This window comes from Astatotilapia calliptera, chromosome 6 (genome assembly GCF_964374335.1).
Source record: "Astatotilapia calliptera chromosome 6, fAstCal68.1, whole genome shotgun sequence".
NCBI classification, from domain to species: Eukaryota; Metazoa; Chordata; class Actinopteri; order Cichliformes; family Cichlidae; genus Astatotilapia; species Astatotilapia calliptera.
The window spans coordinates 23,186,636-23,209,194 of record NC_137427.1 but is presented as its reverse complement, the minus strand read 5'-3'; the positions used below and the strand labels follow the sequence as shown (position 1 = coordinate 23,209,194).

Below are 22,559 nucleotides of genomic sequence, written 5' to 3'. Positions count from 1 at the left end.
AGAGAGGTTGATAGCAGATATTAGTACCACATCAGCAGTAATGCAGAGTGGAGTGGAAGCGCTGAAGTGAAAGCTGAGCCTGGCATCAAACTTCTCGACTTACCGGTGGATCTGCTTTCTAACCCTACCCATTAGTCATTGGAAGAATGAGGTTGTAGATGCAAGCATCTGAAACAAGTTTCATTCGCTGGGTGATGCAAAGAGAGGGTGATCTGAGACATTTGAAAGAGACGCTGCTCTTCAGACATCTGATTTCTCTGGAGGTATTCCAGACAGATCCAACTGGAAAGAGATCACAGCACAGAGTCAGAATACCCTGGAGGGATTACATAGGATGTGGCTAGGGAGAAAGACATATGGGCAACTTTGTTTAGCCTGCTGTCACCAAGATCAGCCACAGAAAATGAATGTATGGGCTCCAGTAAAATAATAAACAAGATAACATAGATACCAAGCAAGTCGATTCTGTATCACATATTATTCATTTTCACACTTAAAGGTTTAGGTATGTAATCTTATTTAACCAAGAAAAATAGCCAGATGGGTGTAATGATAATGGTATCTTTCATTCAAGTACTGCTTTCCTCCATTTGATGTTTGTGCCACAGTGGTTGCTGTTCAGTGGGAGTTGCATAGTCTTGGTTTTAAATAAAACATTTTTGCTGTACATCATATGATCCACATTTTGCACAGGGACCATTTGTCTGCACTTAATTAAAAATGAACACGACAGATTAAGACCTCACTATCTGTATATATTTTTATTCTTTTACAGTCAGTTCAGTCAAAAAAGGAAATCATTTATTGTTGGATTTAAAATAAATATATTGTAAAGAATTCCCTACCAAATATATGTTAAAGAATAATCGGCTGGCATTACTATGTGCTGTGTTACAACTCACCAACATATTTTTCACATGCACAGCAGCAGCATTTCCATGTTTTTGAGCAGTCCATGCCCATGCTTGTCCTGAAGTCTATATAACCGTCCTGTCATGACTCACGAAATGATGCTCAAACCTGCTGCATAACTGATATATTGTATGAAGTGGTCTGCATTTATATTTTTAAAGCATGCTCAGGAGAAAAGTAATACACTATGTGTGTATGCCAGATGAAACAAAGCTGGGACTGTGGTTTATTAGTTTACTTAGGTAACTAAGTAGCGCTGGGCCTAATGCGTCAGAGCCAGCTGGGACATTTAGAGGATGACTTCCTTTATTTGCTTTGGTTCAGTTTACACTTTTGTGTACTGAGATGGGGGCTGATGTGTGTCTGTGTTTGTGCCTGTGAGTTATGTGTGGCATTTGAGCATTATGTGAGTACAACGAGGAGTTATGTTACTTCGCTGCAGACGTGAGCATAGACTGGTCATGTGTTTGGTTTGAGTGATTTTGCATAGCATACGGAGAAATGCCAGTTTAAATCTAAATCACTGAGCAAATACATTCAAATATTTTTATTTGAATACTTTTTTTTCTTTTTTCTTACCTGTTTCCATTTGAATATGCAGGGGCATCATGTGTCATTGTGCTTGATTTTACTCAGTTATACAAGCATACATGTAGTAATACTGCAACATGTAGTTTGCTATTTTTATCACATTTCCTAGTTACACGGATTAAAGGTATCTGGACATGCTGGACAGTCTATGTACCTTAATGTAAAATGCAATTTTTGCAACTTTTATTCTTATGAATTGATTTCATTATAACGGATTCATGTGCACGAGCTGCTCTTTGGAGCATGTTAATGTTGCCAAATTTAATTCATTTTGAGGTAAATGTAACTGAGATATGTAACTGTAACTAATAACACTTCCTTTAAAATTGTAGGTTTGCTATTGAATGAAATCAGTTTACTCCATTGTAAAATGAGAGCAGTGCAAATAAAGCAACTGATGCTACTGAACATTTATTTATTTAAAATTTGTACAAAATGGCAGAAATGACCTAAGAGATGAAAAAAAAACAATTTTAAATAAATGAATGACACATTTTTTTATTTTGAAGTACAAAAACGATAACACTGCCTCCCAGTTTTGAACTTTTATGTGTTTCCCCAGGTGTCCAAGGTGATATTTTCCTAAGTCTAGATGATTTTATTTTTATCACATTAACATATCATTTTTAAACCCTGTGAAATTTAATTAAGTAATATATTACAAATTGCAGGCTCCAGTAAACCAGCTATTCTAATGTTGTTATGAATGTAAAGCATAATTTCTCCCATGCATTTTATGAACACCATGTATGATTTTTATCTGTGAATAATAATAATGTACTTAATGCACCTGTCATCAACATTGTCAGCAATGAATGGCTGTAAACACTGGTGGTAGCAGCACAATGTAGATTTGTTTAATTTTGTTAAAATCTGATTTCATTTGAAAATAACATTTTTCATGTTTTCAGGTGAACTTTGCCCAATATTGCACTGTAACGTAGAGATAATGTAATTTCTTTGAAAACTTTCTTGAAAATGTTTGTCAAATAACAAACAAATACAACACCTGCTGATTTTGAGGTTTAATGTAAGAAAGTGATTGCATCAGTGCTTGATTTTGTATTAAACAAGAGGGATACGGTGAGGTGACGGTGGTTCGAGATAAGTGCAAAGGCTGTATGACCGGTTAAAGGAAAGGGGCACATGTTTCAATGAAATGTCCTCTAATGAGATACAGCTGTGTATTACCCACAGCCTTTTCTATGCATGATGTCAACTGTGTTGCGAGGCTGGCCCAGGAACAGGAAGAGGTCAGTATGACAGCTGAGAGATACCTTGAAAAGAGAAGTGAGTGCTGTGTTTGCACTTACAACTTGGAAAGTATAAGAACATGATTAGTGACTGTTATGTAGACTGACAAGCCTACATATGTTTGCAATAAATTCAAAATGTAAGCTACTGAACATGTGTGTGTCCATTTTAATCATTTTAAGGCCTCCTTGTGTTTGAATGACATGCATTTACTGCCACTTTCAAAACAGCTGCGCTAATATCAAACATTTGTTTAACTAAATAAAATTAATGTTTATTCAATTAATCTTTGATAGGTGGTATCATCAACAAGGAAATGATGTGAATAAACAGAAGCTGTGCTTATTCATCAAGATACTCTAAAGTGAAACCCAATACATGTTTTTTTGCAAGAAGCAGCTTTATTAGTGAATAATTACTAATTCATTAATGCTTTCATCCACTACCAAAACACTGTTAGGATATCATGTTGTGTGAAATCCATGTGCCTAGTTAGACAGTCAGTGCATGTAGAAGTGAGCATAGCAATGGCAATAACTGATCTGAACATGATTAATAATAAATAAATCAAATGAAGGCTATCATGATTGGAACTTGTATTTTCCTTCTGACTGTTATTGAAAAGTAAATAAGGTAAACAGGAGCAATAAAAAATGTGCCACATCAAATATATATATATATATATATATATATATATATATATATATATATATATATAGATATATATATATATATAGATATATATAGATATATATAGATATATATATAGATATATACTTTTTGTTTTACTTTCTTTTATCTTCCCTGTGCGTTTACCATAGCTGTACACTCAGTTTCACTGACCTAATTACTGTAAAGTTTCACAACTGAGCAAAAAAAAAAAAAAGAAAAGAAAGGAAAAGAAAAAAACGAGGGTGAAAGGCAGTCAAACAGATTTATGCTAACATAAGTACACATTTGGCATCTAGCAGCGTGCGAGGTTAGCTTTCGGGTGACACTGAAACATCACCCGGCCAGGCTTAAGTTTAACCTGACAGTTTGCTGCTGTGTTTACTTGGTTGCCATGGATGCAGGGAGACTGGCAGACACTGGTTTGCCCCAGCTGCTCTCAGTGGTTTCTAAAGAATCTACATTAAGGACCAGTTGTTGTCCTCGGATGCCAGCAGGTACTCTGATGGCACAGTTGTACCACGGGAAAACACAAGATTTATTAGCTCACCTGGATCACCAAGTGTGAGTTGCATTTAAGCCACTAAGGTATATCATCATTGCAAAACAATGATCTATCAAAAGTCCATGCTAATGCTGGTACAGCCTTCACAGACAGGAACATAGACTGGACTCCTCATTTTAAAGCCTTAACATCATCATTTTTGATTGCTCAGCTGTTTGGGAACCAGAAGGGACCCTGTTTGTACAACTATTGTCAGCTAAGACTAGCATGCTGTCTTTACATAATGCACCCATGAACAGTGTGAGTACAAAACACCCAGATATGCATATGCTAATTACTGCTGCTAATAACTATCTGCTCAGTGAGTGGGAAGGCAGAGGTACTTTACAGCTGTAAATGAAAACACTGCAAACTACGATCCGTGTTTGTACTGTGGCTGTACCTCCAACTTACACAAAGTCATGAAAGATCACGGTAGAGTAAAAGCTTTTTCCAGGAAGCAGCAAAAGAAACAAAGATACCCCCCAGACAGATCCATGAAAACCATGAAATTCTCCCTGAATGAACCCAGAGTTTACATTTCGTCTCTTTCTTGTTTAGAAACATAAGAACCAGCTCATCATCCCTTAATATCTAACTCATTTTTTTACAGCACATTTTCTTGAGGACAAATTTTCCAGAAAAACGCCGCATGTTCAGTGCTTATATATTTTACAGATTAAGTTTGGAATTTTGTGTTGCTTTTTTGCAGTGCTCTTGGTGTGTAAGGGCTGTTAGGGGTTGCTACCCCTATAAACATCAATCCTTTATCCTTGATCCTCTAAAGGATCAAATAATGTTATATGAAGAGTATGCTGTCTTGAACTGATGAATGAATTTAGTTCTTTATTCTGTACCTTTTGTGCTGTTGGCGTACAACACACTCGCTTTCGTGAGTACCTTTACTGATAGTAACGCCATGTGATTCAGCTAATAACACAAGGATTTCATCATTTTTGAAGCCACGCTGAAAATACTCAGCAATCTGTGCATTCATGACTGGATGTAATACTGGTAGCTTAGCTGTAGCATTTATACCTGAGGGCTTCAGCTTCCGGGTAACAAGGAAATGACATCATTCACGTAGATTACTGATTGGCAGCGCTAACTCGAAATTTCAAGTTACTTTTCTCAAAATTTCGAGTAAATAAGTGGAAAATTTGAGTGATGGATCCTTTTTTTTTCTTTAGTGGTGGAAACAGGCTTCCATACTCACCAACTCTATCTAATCAGCAATAAAAACATGGTGCCAAGTCACCAGAAGCACAGGAAATAAATTGGTCTTTGGCTGAATACATCTAGATGAACCAGAATTACTATAATCTTTATTTTAACAAAATTATGCCTCTTACTAGAGTCAAATATTTCCTTGTGGTATCTAAAACTACAAATATTTTCCTGGGTGTCAGTATCAAGTTTTAAATTCTAGTGTCGTTAGCCCAGGACTATAGCTACATTCCTCCTCATTTAACATCTATGAATCAATTTCATTCTGCTTATCTAATTTAAAAAAACAGATATATAAATAGATTTTTTTTAAAAGTAGCATAACTCTAAAGGTGTGTTTAATCAGGTGGCAGCAAACTTGATGACAAGCCATGGGTGTCACGGTCTGGCTAGGGCAGACCGTATGTTGCAGGGAAGGACTCAAGCGCAGACCGAAATGAGATGTGAATAACAAAACAAGCCGTTTATTAAGGAAAGAAACGAGGGTACAAAATAATAGGGAATCGATGAAAACTAAACAATGACCTAAACTGGGTGAACTAAAACAAAACATAGAAAACTCTAAACATAACAAACTGACAGGGATACCTGGAGCGGAGACATAGGAAACAACGGACGAGTACAACGGGTGAATACAACGGACGACCTGACAAAGAATGACTGAGAACACACAGACTAAATGGACACAGGAAGATAATGAGGGAAGTGGCAACACCTGGGGAAACAGCTGGCACACATGAACATAATGACGTCACAGTGGGAGAGTAAAACTGAACACGATGAACACAGAAACGCCAGACCTCTTCACAATAAAACAGGAAACAGAGTGAGACATAGACATGACAACCCGAACTTGACAACGTAAGACACAGACATGAAATACATGAAAAGCAGGGGAGACTTAACATGGTGGAAACACGAGGGGAAAATAACTAGAAACACCTAGGCATGAAAACGATGAACTTAGGAAACCTGAAGGCTACATAAACTAAACACAAAACGCTGGGTCAGCAGACCCAGGATCATGACAATGGGCCAGTGTTGTCTTCATGTTTGTAATGAGGAGGAGAACAGTCAATACTGAGCTCGGTTTTTGTTATGCAAGCTCAGTGGTGTTAACATGTAGGCTTTCTGAAAATATAAGTAGATGATGTTACTTGAGGGTCTTTATCAAATTTAGCCACATTTTGTGTAAGTTAGATTTTTATTTATCATGCAGTACCAACAGAGGAAATGAAGCAGTCCCACATTTATTCTGAAGCAACCGCAGAAACAGAAAACTGGGAGTGCTGCAGACGTTACAGCTCCCAAAGAGCACTGGATTTTGAATACAGATTAACGTCTTGAACTCTGAGTCAGTATTGGATAGCATAAAGAAACAGAAGACTATTTAAATTCACTAACTGCTGCTTGTTCTCCAAGATACCTGGAACTACATACTTGCCAAATACTCAAGGAAGCTAAGGTTAATTTATGTCAAAGTTGCAATATTATTTTAGATTGTGATTTCAACTTGACTCCATCACAAAACTTTGCAGGTGTGTGATTAAGATCTAGTTGAAAGCCAAATTCAAACAAAGCATCCTAACCGAATCCACCAACATGTTGCCGGGTGTTGTAATTGGTGCAATCACATCACAAGACAGTCCTAATTTGTTTCTATTCGTGTTACTTTCCATGAACATAAGGACAAAAATTAAAACATAAAATAGTTTTTAGAACCATCCTGAGTTTATTTTTGTCTCTAAAATGTTTGCGCAGCACTGTACATGCATACATTCAATCGCTTTCATGGGGTAAATAGACAAATATAGCGACTTTGACATGTAAAACTTTATTTTTTAGTGTACACTTTTTGTCAACCAATCTGTTTCCTTAACATGGAATGAAGTTCATGTTGTGCCCAAACATTTTCAGACAAACACCAATTATATTCCTATACAAAAAAATAAAAATAAATTATGGTAATGGATTCACTTTTATTGATTCAGCTTTCATCTGATAATTCATAAAGTAATGACAAAGCTAACAAATCTGTTAACTTTGTAGGAGCAACTTAAATCTTCAATAAGATTGTAAAAGACTGAATTAATTGAGAACATTACCCTGAAGTGATTTCAAGCTTGTCAAGGGTTATACAGTGATGTAAAACAATAAACTACTCCTCTTTAAAATACATTTAATTAAAAAAAAAAAAAAAAAAAAGAAAGAAAGAAGAAGAATTGGATCGGGAAAAGAGCACATGTGTTCTGAGTTAACCTGCGCTCTGAAGTCTGATATTTACATGTTTCTCTTTGCTGTAACTGTGTTGGAGAAGATTACAGCGGCACTATTCATGCTGAGTATTTCACATCATATAAAACATACATCTTGTATGTGCTCATCATAAATATATTTTCAAATAAATCCATAAAAACACAAAGAAAGGATCCCTGATTGGAAACAAAGCTTGAATTACAATTACTTAAATACTCACAGGAATGTAAACATTGCATGTGTTGTTAATAATAAAAAAAATGCACCACTTTTCTTTTCTTATGGTCTTTTACTGCTTTTTCACAACCTGCTGTGTCACACCAGAGGTGTGGCTGCTGTCCCTGAATGCAGTGAAGCACTTGGGCGTGTGGAAAACCGACGGTTTCTTTTCTACCAGTTGGAGTCGAAAACCCTCTTGCACATGTTCGAGTTCTCCTGGTGAAGAGGGAATTCGGAACCAGGAATGAGTGTCTTTCTGCCTTTGCGAGATACAACACTCTTCCCTGATGGCAGGCTCTCATACTTGGTCAGGTATTCACTGAAGGAAGAGCATTACAAATAAAAAGTTAAGTAATATAAGAGATTATTCAAAGATGGCAACATTTTTTTTTATTATTTAGTACCTGACTGGGAAGGTAGATTTGTCCATCTGCAGGCACACCAGGAAGGGGTATTCTGAGAACTGGACAGTGGTAATGAAGTCCAGTGATGCTTCTGTATCAAAGCTGACCTCCACACCCGCTCTTAAAAAGTCCATGTCCACAGTAACGTTGCCAGTGACTACTAATGCTGCTCTGAAAACACAGCCAAATCAAAACAATGTGTTCAACAGACAATGCTGGGACTCTTGGCTTTGTAGGTCTGAAGTTGGAATACACTACCAGTCAAAAGTTTGGATGCACTTTTTTTTACTACTTTCTACATTGTAGATACATACTGAAGACATCAAATATATGAAACAAGATATATAGAATTATGAAGCAAAGGAAAAAAAATATAACTAAATGTGTTTAATATTTTAGATCCTGGAAATAGCCACCCCCTGCTTTGTTGAAAGCACTGCAAACCCTTGGCCTTCTCTCAGTGAGCTTCAGGATGTAGTCACCTGAAATGTTTTCACTTCACAGGTGTGCCTCGTTCATTTGTGGAGTTTGCTTTCTTAAATGGGGTTGGGACAATTAGTTGTGTTGTGCAGAAGTCAGGTTGGTATACAACTGATTGTCCCAATTTGACAACTTTTAGAATTCATATTATGGCAAGAACCAATCAGCTAAGTAAAGAGAAATGACAGTCCATCATTACTTTAAGAACTGAAGGTCAGTCAGTCCAGAAAATTGCCAAAACTTTGAATGTGTCCTCAGGCGCAGTCACTGCACCCCATCTCTACATCAGCTGTTCAGAGGAGTCAGGGTTTTATGATCAAATAGCTGTTAAGAAACCACTACTAAGGAAAAGCAACAAGTAGAACAGATTTGTTTGGGCCAAGAAACACAAGGAATGGACATTAGACCGTTTGAAATCTGTGCTTTGGTCTGGTGAGTGAGCAACCACAGTAGTTGCAATGTGCAAAGTTTGCAGTGACAGTAGGAGAGACCTGACCTAATTTACTGGGGCCCCCACCTGACTCCACTCCCTGACACTGCAAGTGGAGTGCATGATTCTGTTTAAACAAACCTAATGACAGCGAGGACAGCCACTCAGTAAAAAAAAAAAAAAAAAAGCCGTTAACCTTCTGAGAATGAAAAAAAATAGCAAAACTTGGTGAGTGTAGCTGATAATTAAATATAATGCTAAATAACTAAAAGCTGTCTAGTCTATCATTTACTGTTTGGCAGAGGTGCTTTTATTACATAACTTCCGCTAGCATCTCAATATTTTCTTTTCTCTACTCGTTAAATTTGCCTCCTCTGTTGGTCATGACACGTCACAGTCAAGTAAGAATTGTTTTCTTCATGTCAGATTATTTATAACACAGTGGTGATGAATGCTTGTTGGAGGTGAACCCTATGAACAGACTATAGAACCACCACTGACTATAATCTGCTTCTCCTTCTAATATGCTATCAACGTACTGGTGATACCACCAGTATAAGCCTACTTCTTGGTGGGGTTTATCACATGAATGAGGATAAAGTGAACAGAAGTCAAGCAAGTTTCAGTTAAGAAGACACTCACAGAGGGAAAGGTACATATATAAGCCCAATCCCAATGTCTACCCTAATGCCTGAGCACTAAATAGTCAAAACTTTGCTCATGTAGACATGGTGAGATACCAATGTGGTTTGTTCTGCTTCTATAGATAGTCTGCCACTCTATTATCAGAGTGGAAGAGGTACAGCTATGCTGATCCATTCACCTGCCTCTGCCATTCCCCTGCACACAAACAGTCCTGAAGTCCAACTTCAAGTTGCGAACACCCCTCCAAACAATGGTCTACAAACCAAGGCATTGTTTCTAACATCATCATCACAGTGAATCATTCTGAAGCTTCTCTTTAATCACTTAATTAATTAACCAGCTCCGGGACTCAAGTTTAAACATTCTAGATGCAGGACATGAGCACTGATGTGCAGTCCATCAAACCACATATGAATATTAAAAATCTGTAGCATTACTCTTTCATCACCGGATGCCGACAGCTAACTGATATTGAGTTACTGTTGTGCATTGACTGTAATGTTTTTAAAATAGAGAACCAGACAGACCTGATGTCATAGCCACACAACCCTACCAGTGAGACAGGAGTGAAGCACAATACTGGAGCAAATCCAAAGTGCAGATGGAACAAATGAATCAGACAACACTTATAGACTGTCTAAAGTTCACGTAAATCCAACATCAACAGAAATCTATTTGCAGTGGAGTGATGGGGTTTAGAATCGACGTTCAGTCGCAGAGAGTGTTTTCTAAGAACTGTCTGTCTATCAAAAGGCTTTTTGTGCTGTGTTGTACGCTGTTTTATGGTAAAAGTTGTTTATTTCAATGTACCTGTTGTTAACACTGGTCTTGGACTCTCTGTACCACAGACTGATCTCCATGCCTCCAGAAATGTCAATGGCGAGACCTCCTTGAAACTCCGCACTTGCCTTCAGACCAGACTGGAGCTGGATGACCTGAAAGACAGCAAATAAGAAGAAATCCCACAATGGATGCTTAATTGAAATTAAGATAGTTTGCAAAAAAAGAAAAAGAAAGAAATGTGAGTCTTTCTAGATATTAAGTGCTGTAAGCATGTGGAAATTAACCCTAGGAAAACAAGAAACTTCTTTTCTAGTTTAAACTTCATATCACATTTATTCTTTGTGTATATTAGGCCAGAAAATGAGAAAAAACACACCAGACCATATTAACTCTAAGTCTTCATCACACTCTGACAAACATAATTATATATCAGTCATGAATGAGAATGAATCACTTCTACTACCCAAACTAACAATAGTTTATTAAGTCGACAACATAAATACTCACAAGCTGACAAAAAATAAAATGATCAATGTCTGAATTCAGTCCAAAATAGAAAATAACAATGATCAACTTGGCTTTTGTATACACAGAAAGATTCTAGATTGAAATCTGCTTTTGTAGGAAATAATGAGCTTGTCACAGTCACAGACAGGAAGTAACCCTTTTCTATGGATACACTGAAGTCAGAACCGATTCCATGTATTTCCACCGAAAAGCCAATACAAAAGGGATAGAATATCATATGAAAGTAAAATTTTAAAAAAGCACTGTTTTTAAAATAGCACCTGTTTCACAATACCTCATCCTTGTTTCAGCTTCACACATTTAGACCCTACTCACACTTGCGTCATTCACCTCGACAGCTGGAGTTATTAAGTGTGACCCGTTCCTCTCTGTGTCTGTGTACACATAGTCGTTGCATCTGACCAAGTGAAATAGACGTGTGTTGCCCAGCATGACTCATGTGAGCTTTTTCTGCCCTGCCTCCTCTACACTTTCTTGACATTTATGCTAAGTTTGACTTCAGCGTTAAGCCTCTTCAGCCTCCGTCTCCAGTGTCAAAGTCTGCTTATTGCACTCTTAGTCATCCACGTGGCAACGTGATGTAGCAACAATGACGGCACTTCTGACTTCACACAGAGTGTACACGTGTATGTTTTTAAGTGTGTGCTGCTTTTCCTTGAACAGAGTGAACTACAATCTGCAAATCTGACACTGTTTTTGAAGGAGTGGAAAGGCTTCTGGGAACAGCTGATAACTGTGATTGGGATCTTACCTCAGAATGATCCGAGAGCAGGATGAGACCCTTCACGACATTGATGGGGTCTCCAGTCATGGAGAACATTTTAGACATGAGGTCACTGTAACCCTTGAAGAAGGTGACAGGACGCAGCTGGATGTCGAAAAGCAGAGCCGACATCCCGGCAAAGGACTCCAGGTCTTCCTCCCCCTCATCGGGTGTGGCAGCAATCAGAGTCTCCAGACCCTGGGCCTCGATCGCCACCTGGAAGAGAAATGTTCCCATTTATTTCAGTAATTCGCTCTATTTTTGAGGATTCAGTGATTTTATGAAACTCTTTAAGTTCACCTGTAATCCATGTAGCATTGCTTCGTTAGTAGCACCAAAAATATTCATGTTGCTTCTTCTGAGGATCCCAGAGCCTGAATACAAGATGTCCAAACTGTATGTGGAGGTCAGATCGGGGGACTCTGTAGGGAGCAAGACATTAGAAGTACTCAGTTAGTATGCATGTAACTGTGTTTGCTTATATAGTCAAAGATTGATATTTTCTTTAATTAAGCTGACTTACTTTTAATATTTCATCACAATTAAAAAAAAATGTCATTCTTTTGTCACTTACGAGCCATGAATCCTGAAAATGCAGATGATGATCCAACCTTTGCAAAGCGGTTATAGTTACAAGAAATCATGTCCTTCATAGCTTGCCCTAGCACTTTGCTGAAAAAAAAAATGGGAAACCTATTTAACAGTTTTAATATATTGTCATCATATAACTGTCAAGTCCTTCTGAGCTATGATGCAGAGACAGGTTATTTTCCTGTAACACACCTGGCAGGCATCTGGAAGCGTAGGATGTCCTGGATCTTTGACAGCATGTACTTGTTCATTTCATGTGGCAAGTTTCCGATGGACAGAAGCAGATTCTTCACCTCCATGTATGTGGGGTTGCTACTGAGGATGACGTCAGCAGCAGCGGCTCTCACATTTTTCTCATAGATGCGGCGATTCTGGTGGTAAACCCTGTTCACTGTTTGCTTGACCTAAAAAAAAAAAAAAAAAAAAATGATTAGCTGGCAGGAAAGTATTTGTGTGTAATTGTTTAACCACAGAGTAATATTCGATACATACCTCACTGGTCATGAGATTCACATCGTATCTCTGCAGGGCAGTGAGGGCAATGGTGTTGTAGGCTCCCACTTCTGATTCTGCATATTTGGTGAAAATAGGAATGGCCTCGGGCAGGAGAGAGTTTTTTAGGGCCAAAAGGTACATCTGGACCTCCGACTCAACCGTTGTGCTGTCGGGAGCGTTCAATATCATCTTCTTGACCTGCTCCACGATCTGAGAGACAAACATGAAGCAGAAAAATCATCAGTTAACTGTTGGTCATTTTTATTGCATTTGTAGTATATTCCAGTATGTAGGGTACACTTTCTGGCCCTTAAGAAATGCTGGGCTTTGTTCAGTGTCACTTCTTCTTTAGATGACTCACAGGTAAGTTGCAGCCTCCTTTCTGACACAGTTTGTGGACCAGGGCTCCCATAATGATCACCACAGATTCTTTGATGTCAGTACTGCCGATCTTCCCTTTAGAAATATCCTGAAAGGAAAATGTTCCTTATAACAATTTGCTGAAAACACTGACTGCTGGCAGGTAACTTAAGCAAAATTATTCTTTGTTTACAACCAACTGGGAGTGAATCCTGCATTATTATCTTATTACCTAGAGGGCACCAGTTTCTTACGATACCTTCTAAGTGGGAGAAATTCTTAAACTTTCCTTTAACTCACCAGCAGGGCCTGGAGCATTCTCTCATTGGGATGTGAAGCAAAGCCACATGCATAGAGAAACCTCTCCTGCAGAACCAAACCTTTGGCATCAGTGAAGTTAAGGAATTCAAGCATGGCATCCAGGGATTCAGAGGTCTGGGAGGATGTTACAGCATCAACAACCTGAGGTCTGATACCAGCAGAAAGAAGTTAAACAGGGCAGAGCAGTAAAGAGGAAATAAGATGCAAAAAAAAAAATATATATATATATATATATATATATATATATATATGGAGCAAGGCTCTCACTTACAGAGACGTCTTGCTGGCACTCCTCAGCACTTTGAGGATCTCGTCCTTGGGCGCCTTCCTAATGGTCTGGATGAGGGCCAGGAAGCTCCGAGGAGCCCTGGTTTTGGACAGGCTCTCTGGCTCCAGCTGCTTCTTCTCAGCCTGCCAATGTTCAAAAAGCTAAGAGGAAGAACACAGGGGAGAGGGGATTAGAACACAGATCATCTTCACTTAGTAATCAAAGTACAAAAATAAACTGTATCTGTTTACCAAGACTGTACTATTACAAGTCATTTTGTTTTAATGACTTGAACAGCTCAACTTGAAACCACTTTTCCTATTCAGAACAAGGTTTAAATGCATGAAAAGTGCTCCTGGAGAGGAAACACAAGTACAAGACCTTTCCCTGTCCTGTTAATACAAATTTAAAGAGACGTGTTATTTATGTGAATAGAAATACATAATAGCGAATTAATTCTCAGAGCCAGATAAGCTATGTTAGCTATACATGGGTGATAATACCATAACAAAAGAAAAGAAAAGATAGTGAAATATTCAGATCAATTACATTTTATTTACAGTATATTGCACCAAATCAAAACAACAGTTGCCTGAAGGCGTTCTACACATCTCTATAGTATCTATAGTAGGGAGGGATCCCCAACAATCAGGCAACTCCCCTTATAAGGGGAGAGGAAGGAATAACTGCCTTTTGACAGGAAGAAACCTCTGGCAGAACCAGGGTCAGGGAGGAGCAGCCATAGCATCCATGAGAACAAAGCTGTGTGACAGTGACGATTTGTAAGTAAACAGTTACTCACCGATGGGCAGCCTTTGCACTCAGATTTGACCTTCTCAGCCGCAATACCAACAGCTGCCAGTTTGGCATCTATTGACTTGACAACTGCAGCAGCATCTTTCCCGGCAGCCTCCAGTGGTCCTGCCTCTGTACCAACCAATTTCAGGCTTTGCCTAGGATAGAAGGAAGTACAATTTGAAGTGTGCAGTTATAAAACACGGAATCTCAGATGAATTCCCAGTCAGGGTACTTACCTGGACGAGACTTTAGCTGCAACAGATCTGCGAGCATTAACAGCCAGGGAGTGTGTTTCTTCAGCCTCAGCTGAGCGGATGAAACCATTTTCAAGTGTGAACACTGTAACAGAACTGGACTTCCTACTCACACCCAGGACCTGGAGGGGGCGGGATTCAGAAATACTTCAGAAATCAGCTTGCAAAAGTTAGTGTTTAGTATGGTTAGAGTTGGAGTTGTTCTGGATGTTGACTGACCTTACTGTGAGTGGTAAATCCAGCCTCTTCTGTCTTACATGTCTCTAGATTCTTGGTTCTTGTTACTTGACCTTTTACTGCCTTGTACTCAACAGTACACCTCCCAGACACATCATTCTGTTTAAACAGACAGCTTGTTTTTATTAGTAACGTACATGGATGTATGTTAAAAATGATTGTGAAATGATTAGTTTGTCACTAACCTCTACAACCTTCCCAGTACTGAGCTGCACTTGCAGCAAGCTGGCCAGGCCTCGTTTTAGATTCTTGACTGTTGCAGGTTCTGACCGGTAGGAATAAAATGCTTTTGCCTACAGTGTAGATGTAAAAAGAAAGCAACATGTCAGAGCAGAATTTTATGCTCTCAAACAATGCATATCAAACTGCACCAGCAGTTAAAATAGCAACTGAGGCAAACAACCTTCCGTTTTGTGCATGCTGTAACTGACAATGGCTTTACAGGTGTCAGTTTTCCTTTGCGCACTCGTGTACAGAAACATGTGTGCATAGTTGTGACATCAGGGACTATTTGCATTACGTGCAGGCATTAGTGCTGTTCTTTGAAGTGCAGATAAAAAATGTTAAAAACTTAGAATGACTTTAGCATTAGCACATAAAATAAAAGACCTGAAGGAGAAATAGTATAATGCAATGTTATAATATATTTTCAAATCATTCTAGTTTAAAATATATAAGACATCACACTTCTACTTTCAACACAAACAAACACACTAGAAGTCTGGAAGTTACTTAAGTAACTTAAGTACTTAAGAGTTGAGTATGTTGAAACAATTGAAAAAGAAACATGTCAGTTCTTTGAGGAGCACACTGAGAGATCCAGGGTGTTTTTAAATCACCTCAAATGTATTATTGATGTTGTAGACACATGCAACACATGGCAAATGGTGCTCTCAGATATATTGTGAATCATGCGGCTGTATCACTCTCAGGCTTTTTGGTAAACAGACTTGAAATGATTCAGATCAGACTGACCATATATTTAAATTTATCACACCACAAATTTCTCCAATGAGGCTTCAGTTTGGCTCAATAATGGACTTTGACTCTCAGTCATGAGTTTAGGGATCAGCCAGTTACATCACCCTACAGTGTCTCCTTTACAGTATGTAATTTATTCGTGGCCCCCCAACCACAATATCAGATAGGACCACCATAAATAGACGCTCCACTGCTACTCTGTGTATTTTTCCTGCCACAGCTTGCCATCGGTAAAAATAAACTAACAACACCAAGGGAGACACTCTTCTATCGTATTTCACATACACTCAAAACTTTTCTCCAAACTGGATCTAAGATGATATTTTAGCTAAAATGTGTGAGACTTTCTTGAATCCTGTTACAGAAGTTACAGATCAGTACAAGACACAAATTTAAATAGGTTTGGATGAAGTGTGGCATCCATATCTACCAGTGAAGGCGATGTCTGAAACAAGTCTGAACAACACACAAAAAACTCTTCACTGACTGCACCACACACTGGGTGTGAGAAATAACTGCATCACTTTTTTCCTTCAAAAAGGTTTTAATGTGTTAATAGTGTAATTTTTTTCAAGATGAAAAAAGCAAAAATACTAGAATTTAAAAAATAAATTATTACAAATGTGTTAAAATATATGAAAAGTTAAAAGAATTGTTAAAAATTATTATCAGCAAAAAACCCAAAAAATAAATATGAACATATTTTAAAAATTTTAAATTTAAAATGTAAAAGTTAAAAAAAAGATATAAAACATATTGAAAAGAGCAAATATAATTATGCCAGATAGTTACATTTAAAAAAAAACCCTTTTTGTTTTGTTTTCTCTGCTAATCTTATATATTTGATTGTCTCAGTTTTCACATATTAAAAATGTGTTTAAAAACAAATCAAAATTCAAAAATTTGAAAAATAGAAAAAAAACCCCACAAAAATATTTTTTTTATTATATTATCGTCTAGCTTTTCTATCTAGTCAGGATTTTCTAGATGAGCAGTTTTTATATATTTTTTATAATTTATTTCAATGACATTTATTTAACTTTCAACCCTTTTTTTGCAGGTTGTGCTCTCTTCATAGAACACACTGCTTCAAACAAGTTATTGCAGGTCTTTGTATTATACTGTATTGCATTACAATGTATACATTGAGGGGCTGAGCTGTCAACTGATCACCACCTGGTGGTGAGTTGGATCAGGTGGCGGGGGAGGACGCTGGACAGACCTGGTGCACCTAAACGCGTAGTGAGGGTGTGCTGGGAACGTCTAGCAGAGGCCCCAGTCCGCGAGATCTTCAACGCACACCTCCGGCAGAGCTTCAACAGCATTCCGAGGGAGACTGGGGACATTGAGTCCGAATGGACCATGTTCAGCGTCTCCATTGTTGAAGCTGCTGCATTGAGCTGCGGCCGCAAGGTGGTTGGTGCCTGCCGTGGTGGTAATCCCCGAACCAAATGGTGGACACCAGAGGTGAAGGGAGCCACCAGGCTGAAGAAGGAGTCCTATCAGGCTTGGTTAGCCTGTGGGACTTCAGAGGCAGCCGACAGATATCGACAGGCCAAGCGGAATGCGGCTCAGGCAGTGGCTGAAGCAAAAACTCGGGTGTGGGAGGAGTTCGGAGAGGCCATGGAAAAAGACTTTCGGACTGCCTCAAAGAGATTCTGGCAAACCGTCAGGCGTCTCAGGAGGGGAAAGCGGTGCTCTACCTGCACTGTGTATAGTGCTGGCAGAGCGCTGCTGACGTCGACTGAGAAAATTGTCAGGCGGTGGAAGGAATACTTCGAGGACCTCCTTAATCCCACTGACACGTCTTCCGAGGAGGAAGCAGAGTCTGGGGATGAGGGGAATGACCCACCAATTTCCGGGGGCGAGGTCACTGAGGCAGTTAAACAACTCCTTGGTGACAGAGCCCCTGGTGTTGATGAGGTCCGCCCCAAGTTCCTGAAGGCTCTGGAGGTTGTAGGGCTGTCTTGGTTGACACGCCTCTGCAATGTTGCGTGGAGATCAGGGGCAGTACCTGTGGACTGGCAGACCGGGGTGGTGGTCCCCATCTTTAAGAAGGGGGACCGGAGGGTGTGTTCCAACTACAGGGGGATCACACTCCTCAGCCTCCCTGGGAAAGTCTATGCCAGGGTGCTGGAAAGGAGAGTTCGTCCGCTAGTCGAACCTCGGATACAGGAGGAACAATGCGGTTTTCGTCCTGGTCGCGGAACACTGGACCAGCTCTTTATCCTCTCAAGGATACTTGAGGGTGCATGGGAGTTTGCCCAACCAGTCTACATGTGTTTTGTGGACTTGGAGAAGGCATTCGACCGTGTCCCTCGGGGTGTCCTGTGGGAGGTGTTGCGGGAGTATGGGGTGTCTGGCCCATTGCTACGGGCCATTCGATCCCTATACAACCGTTGCAAGAGCTTGGTTTGCATTGCCGGCAATAAGTCGGACTCGTTCCCGGTGGGTGATGGGCTCCGCCAGGGCTGCCCTTTGTCTCCGGTTCTGTTCATAATTTTTATGGACAGGATTTCTAGGCGCAGCCAAGTGGCGGAGGGCTTTCACTTTGGTGGCCTCAAAATCTCATCTCTGCTTTTCGCGGATGATGTGGTTCTGTTGGCTTCATCGGGTGAGGGCCTCCAGCTCGCACTGGAACGGTTCGCAGCCGAGTGTGAAGCAGCGGGAATGAGGATCAGCACTTCCAAATCTGAGGCCATGGTTCTCAGCCGGAAAAGGGTGGAGTGCCCACTCCGGGTCGGGAATGAGTTCCTGCCCCAAGTGGAGGAGTTCAAGTATCTCGGGGTCTTGTTCGCGAGTGATGGGAGAAGGGAGCCGGAGATCGACAGACGGATTGGGGCTGCAGCTGCAGTAATGCAGACGCTGCACCGGTCCGTCGTGGTGAAGAGGGAGCTGAGTGTAAAAGCGAAGCTCTCAATGTACCGGTCGATCTACGTCCCTATCCTCACCTATGGCCACGAGCTGTGGGTAGTGACCGAAAGAACGAGATCGCGGATACAAGCGGCAGAAATGAGCTTCCTCCGAAGGGTGGCTGGCCTCTCCCTTAGAGATAGGGTGAGAAGTTCGGCCATCCGGGAGGGGCTCAGAGTAGAGCCGCTGCTGCTCCACATCGAAAGGAGCCAGCTGAGGTGGTTCGGGCATCTGACAAGGATGCCCCCTGGGCGCCTCCTGGGTGAGGTGTTCCAGGCATGTCCCACCGGGAGGAGGCCCCGGGGCAGACCCAGGACACGCTGGAGAGATTATATCTCTCGGCTGGCCTGGGAACGCCTTGGTATTCCCCCGGATAAGCTGGAGGAGGTGGCTGGGGAGAGGGAGGTCTGGGCCTCTTTGCTTAGGCTGCTGCCCCCGCGACCCGGCCCCAGATAAAGCGGATGAAGATGGATGGATGGATGGATGGATGGATGGATACATTTTTAATACATTGTTAAATGTGACAATTATTGAATGAAAACTGGTTACAAAGTCTTATTAGATTTGTTTTAACAAGCTGCCAACATGAAAGTTCAGTCTCATCACGCTTCATGCTCGTCTAAAGTATAAAGCTTTGAAACAGACCATATAATAATTATTATATTTAATTATTAAATAATTATTAAATAATTATTAAAGTTTTAAGCCCAAAGTCCCTCTTTTAGTCAGACTCCATCATTCATTCATTCATTTATTGACCCTTTGAACCAGCTGACCTTTGCACATGCATGCACACATCTGTCTGGTATTTCCGCTGCCAGCATCATCACTTCAGTATAATGAAAGTACACTCATTAACTCTCTGATGACAGCAACAGTGCTGTGAGTTCTGCAAGGACAGTACTGACTTTCTATCACTACCTATATCAGCATGCCTTCCATTTAAAAGAGAAGAAGAAAATAATGACTATCATTCCAAAAAAGCTGACAATTACATTAGGTCAGAGATTCCTTTGAAGCTACAACAGTGGTTTTCTTACCTTTCCATTTTTTAGATGCACCAAGAAAGGCTTTGTTAGAGCTGCTAGTTTATTTTTTCCCAAAATACTTTCGGTTGTGGATCCATGTAGGATGTTCTTTTTCTCTGATCTGGGCGACACAGGCTCTATCCTCAAATTTGAGATCTGTTAAAGAGAGATTGATTAATTATAACAAAAAGCTTGTTTTCTTCTTTTTCTATCACAAGCTAGCTTGAGTAAAACGTTTCATTCAAATGAATTTAGAGTTAACATTAAATTAATGTACGATATAATCTCATTATGTCCTCTCTCAGCATAGATTCGGGTCCACATACCGCCAGTTGAATCAGCTGGTCATCCTTGTTGCTCTGATCTCTCCAAACCAGATTAACGTTCACATCACTTGAGAACTTGTAGCCAGCACTGCCCTCTTTTGACCCCCTGGCTCTGTCTACCAGAACCTCAGTGGTGTAGCTGAATTTGTACAGCTGGTTGTTGTTCAGCCGGGGTCCAGCAGCAGCACCTGAAGAAACACAGGAAGCACAGCTTGTGAACAAACATCGGGTTACAATCATCTATGAAAAGACTTTTAGCTCAGACAATGCATCATTATTATGATTATGATTACTATTATTATCATGAGAGTGAAATAGTAATCCACCACTTCAAAAAGCAAGTGTTTGTCATTTTTAAGAGAATAATGTTGTGTGTAGTTAAATCATTGAGGCTCCAAATTCTTACATTTGAGGAATAGTTGCTGATAAGCTGATAGTGTTTCTCAGAAAATCACATCAATAACACAACAGCTCAGGTTTGTAGAAAGTCTAAGACATAATTTGGTCATTTATTTCATTTGAAAAGTTTCTGCTTAGTAGAAAACTTTAAATGCCATCAAATAAATAGCTTTTAGACTGATTATTAAAACACTTAGAGGAAGTGATGTGCAGATTTGAAAGTTTAGAGCTTTTAATTTAACTTCAGAGCAATGCTGAGATGAACTGAGGTGCCGCATACACTGCCAGTTATATCAAAGTAACTTGTTCATATTAAAAACATATATTTTGCAACAAATTCCCTGATATAAATGGACAAACTGCATAGTGGGTACGTTTGTAGAGCTGTTGTGATTCAATCAGCGGTCATTTAACTGGGTGTGCTCCAAGTGAGAGAAGATAAAACTCTCTCCCGGGCTCTATTAGTGACACCCTTTATGAGATTACTCCACAGGGGAAGACAGACTGACGTGTCAGTATTTGATTTCATCATGGGTCACTGTGCACCCTGAAGCCTATTTGATCAGTTTGTGGATCTTTTTGCTCCCTGGGAAACCTCAAAGGATATTTCAGAGAGATCTGAAGCCAGTCATCATTACAAATGGCACATATTACGTGCTTTTATGTTAGGTCTCCTTTACCTCTTATAAGCTGGTGATTTCATCAAACAGCACTATATGGGAAGCCACTCCACTGACATTGAATGTGATGGTTGTTTTCCTGCCAGCATTCATTCATTTGTGCCTTTGAAAGTTTCAGTGTCTCAGAAGCAAGAAGCAAGGAACAACAAGCCCATCAGTAACTAACAAACATTTCTTTTCTGTAAACGCCTCAAGAAAACAGCAAAGTGCCAGAGTTTTGACCAATACCTACAAATCAAGATATCAATCTTCTAGTCCCAAATAAACTCAATCAGGCTTCGCTATAACTGACAGCTTTCCTCTAAACATCCCCAAAGTCCCCTCAGAAAGACTCATCAACTCACCTTTGGCAGAAGCTGAGATAGATATGGCTGCACAAATCAAGAACACAACAAAAGTCAGCATTGTGCGTCCTCTCTCTGCGGCCAGATGAATTTAAAAATCAGTCAATGGATGAAGTGGCACCACAGGGCCAAAAAAAGGAAAGGCAAAGCAGCTCCAAGCTTCTTCTGCTTTGTTTTATCGGAGCGGAGGGCAGACTCCAAACTCCACGCTCAAGTACTAAGTACGAGATAACCAGCAAATCATTAACCTCAGCAGCACAGGTTTGACAGGAACATCTGCTATCCACATATGTAGCCATGTGTCCCCTTTTTAATGCGGCGGTGTAGCGTCTGAGTCTGCGCGAGGGCTTAATCAATGAGACCGGGTTATCTGATTGACTCAAGTCATCAAGTAAGTGAGACAAGCCGTCTGATTTATTTCAGCTCCCCAGGTTATTCCCCTCGACTGATCAGCAGAGTAAAGTTACTTTAAAAATAAAAGTGCGAAAATATCAGAATGAATGAGTTTAAGAGAGAGAAACAACTTTCGCCTTATTTCATCTGCAGTGAACAGTCGAGACTTTGTCGTCGAGTCTTGGTTTGGAGGAAATGGGCAGTCTGTCGGAGAAACCAGCCCCGTAGCTCAGATTACAGCATCTCAGTGTGGGCTGTAAAAACGCAAATTTCTACCGTGGGCCCGAATATTTAGTGTGTGGGTTATTACCGCGATATATAAAACTGTAGATGTGTAGTTTCCCTCGTGCAGATGCATTAATTCCTGCAAAACTCAGTCTGTTTAATGAAAGCCGCTGTTGATTAAGGACCTACCAATTGGAATGGCTCCTGTAGGCCAGACTGTGTTTCAACTGAGATCCGTTTA

The 22,559-nt window shown here is 40.0% G+C and overlaps 1 protein-coding gene across 1 annotated transcript; it reads right to left on the bottom strand.

Moving 5' to 3' along the window:
• Positions 1–6,906: 6,906 nt before the first annotated feature.
• Positions 6,907–22,017, bottom strand: mttp (microsomal triglyceride transfer protein). Its single transcript, XM_026171118.2, has 18 exons — positions 21,701–22,017; positions 20,278–20,465; positions 19,964–20,107; positions 15,215–15,322; positions 15,012–15,128; positions 14,775–14,914; positions 14,543–14,693; positions 13,744–13,901; positions 13,452–13,620; positions 13,153–13,260; positions 12,789–13,001; positions 12,489–12,700; positions 12,280–12,377; positions 12,006–12,127; positions 11,694–11,921; positions 10,442–10,566; positions 8,077–8,247; positions 6,907–7,991 (listed from the first exon to the last, which is right to left on the bottom strand). Exons 1-18 carry the CDS (start codon positions 21,759–21,761, stop codon positions 7,844–7,846), a joined length of 2,661 nt encoding a protein of 886 aa, XP_026026903.2. The 5' UTR covers positions 21,762–22,017; the 3' UTR covers positions 6,907–7,843.
• Positions 22,018–22,559: the final 542 nt, after the last annotated feature.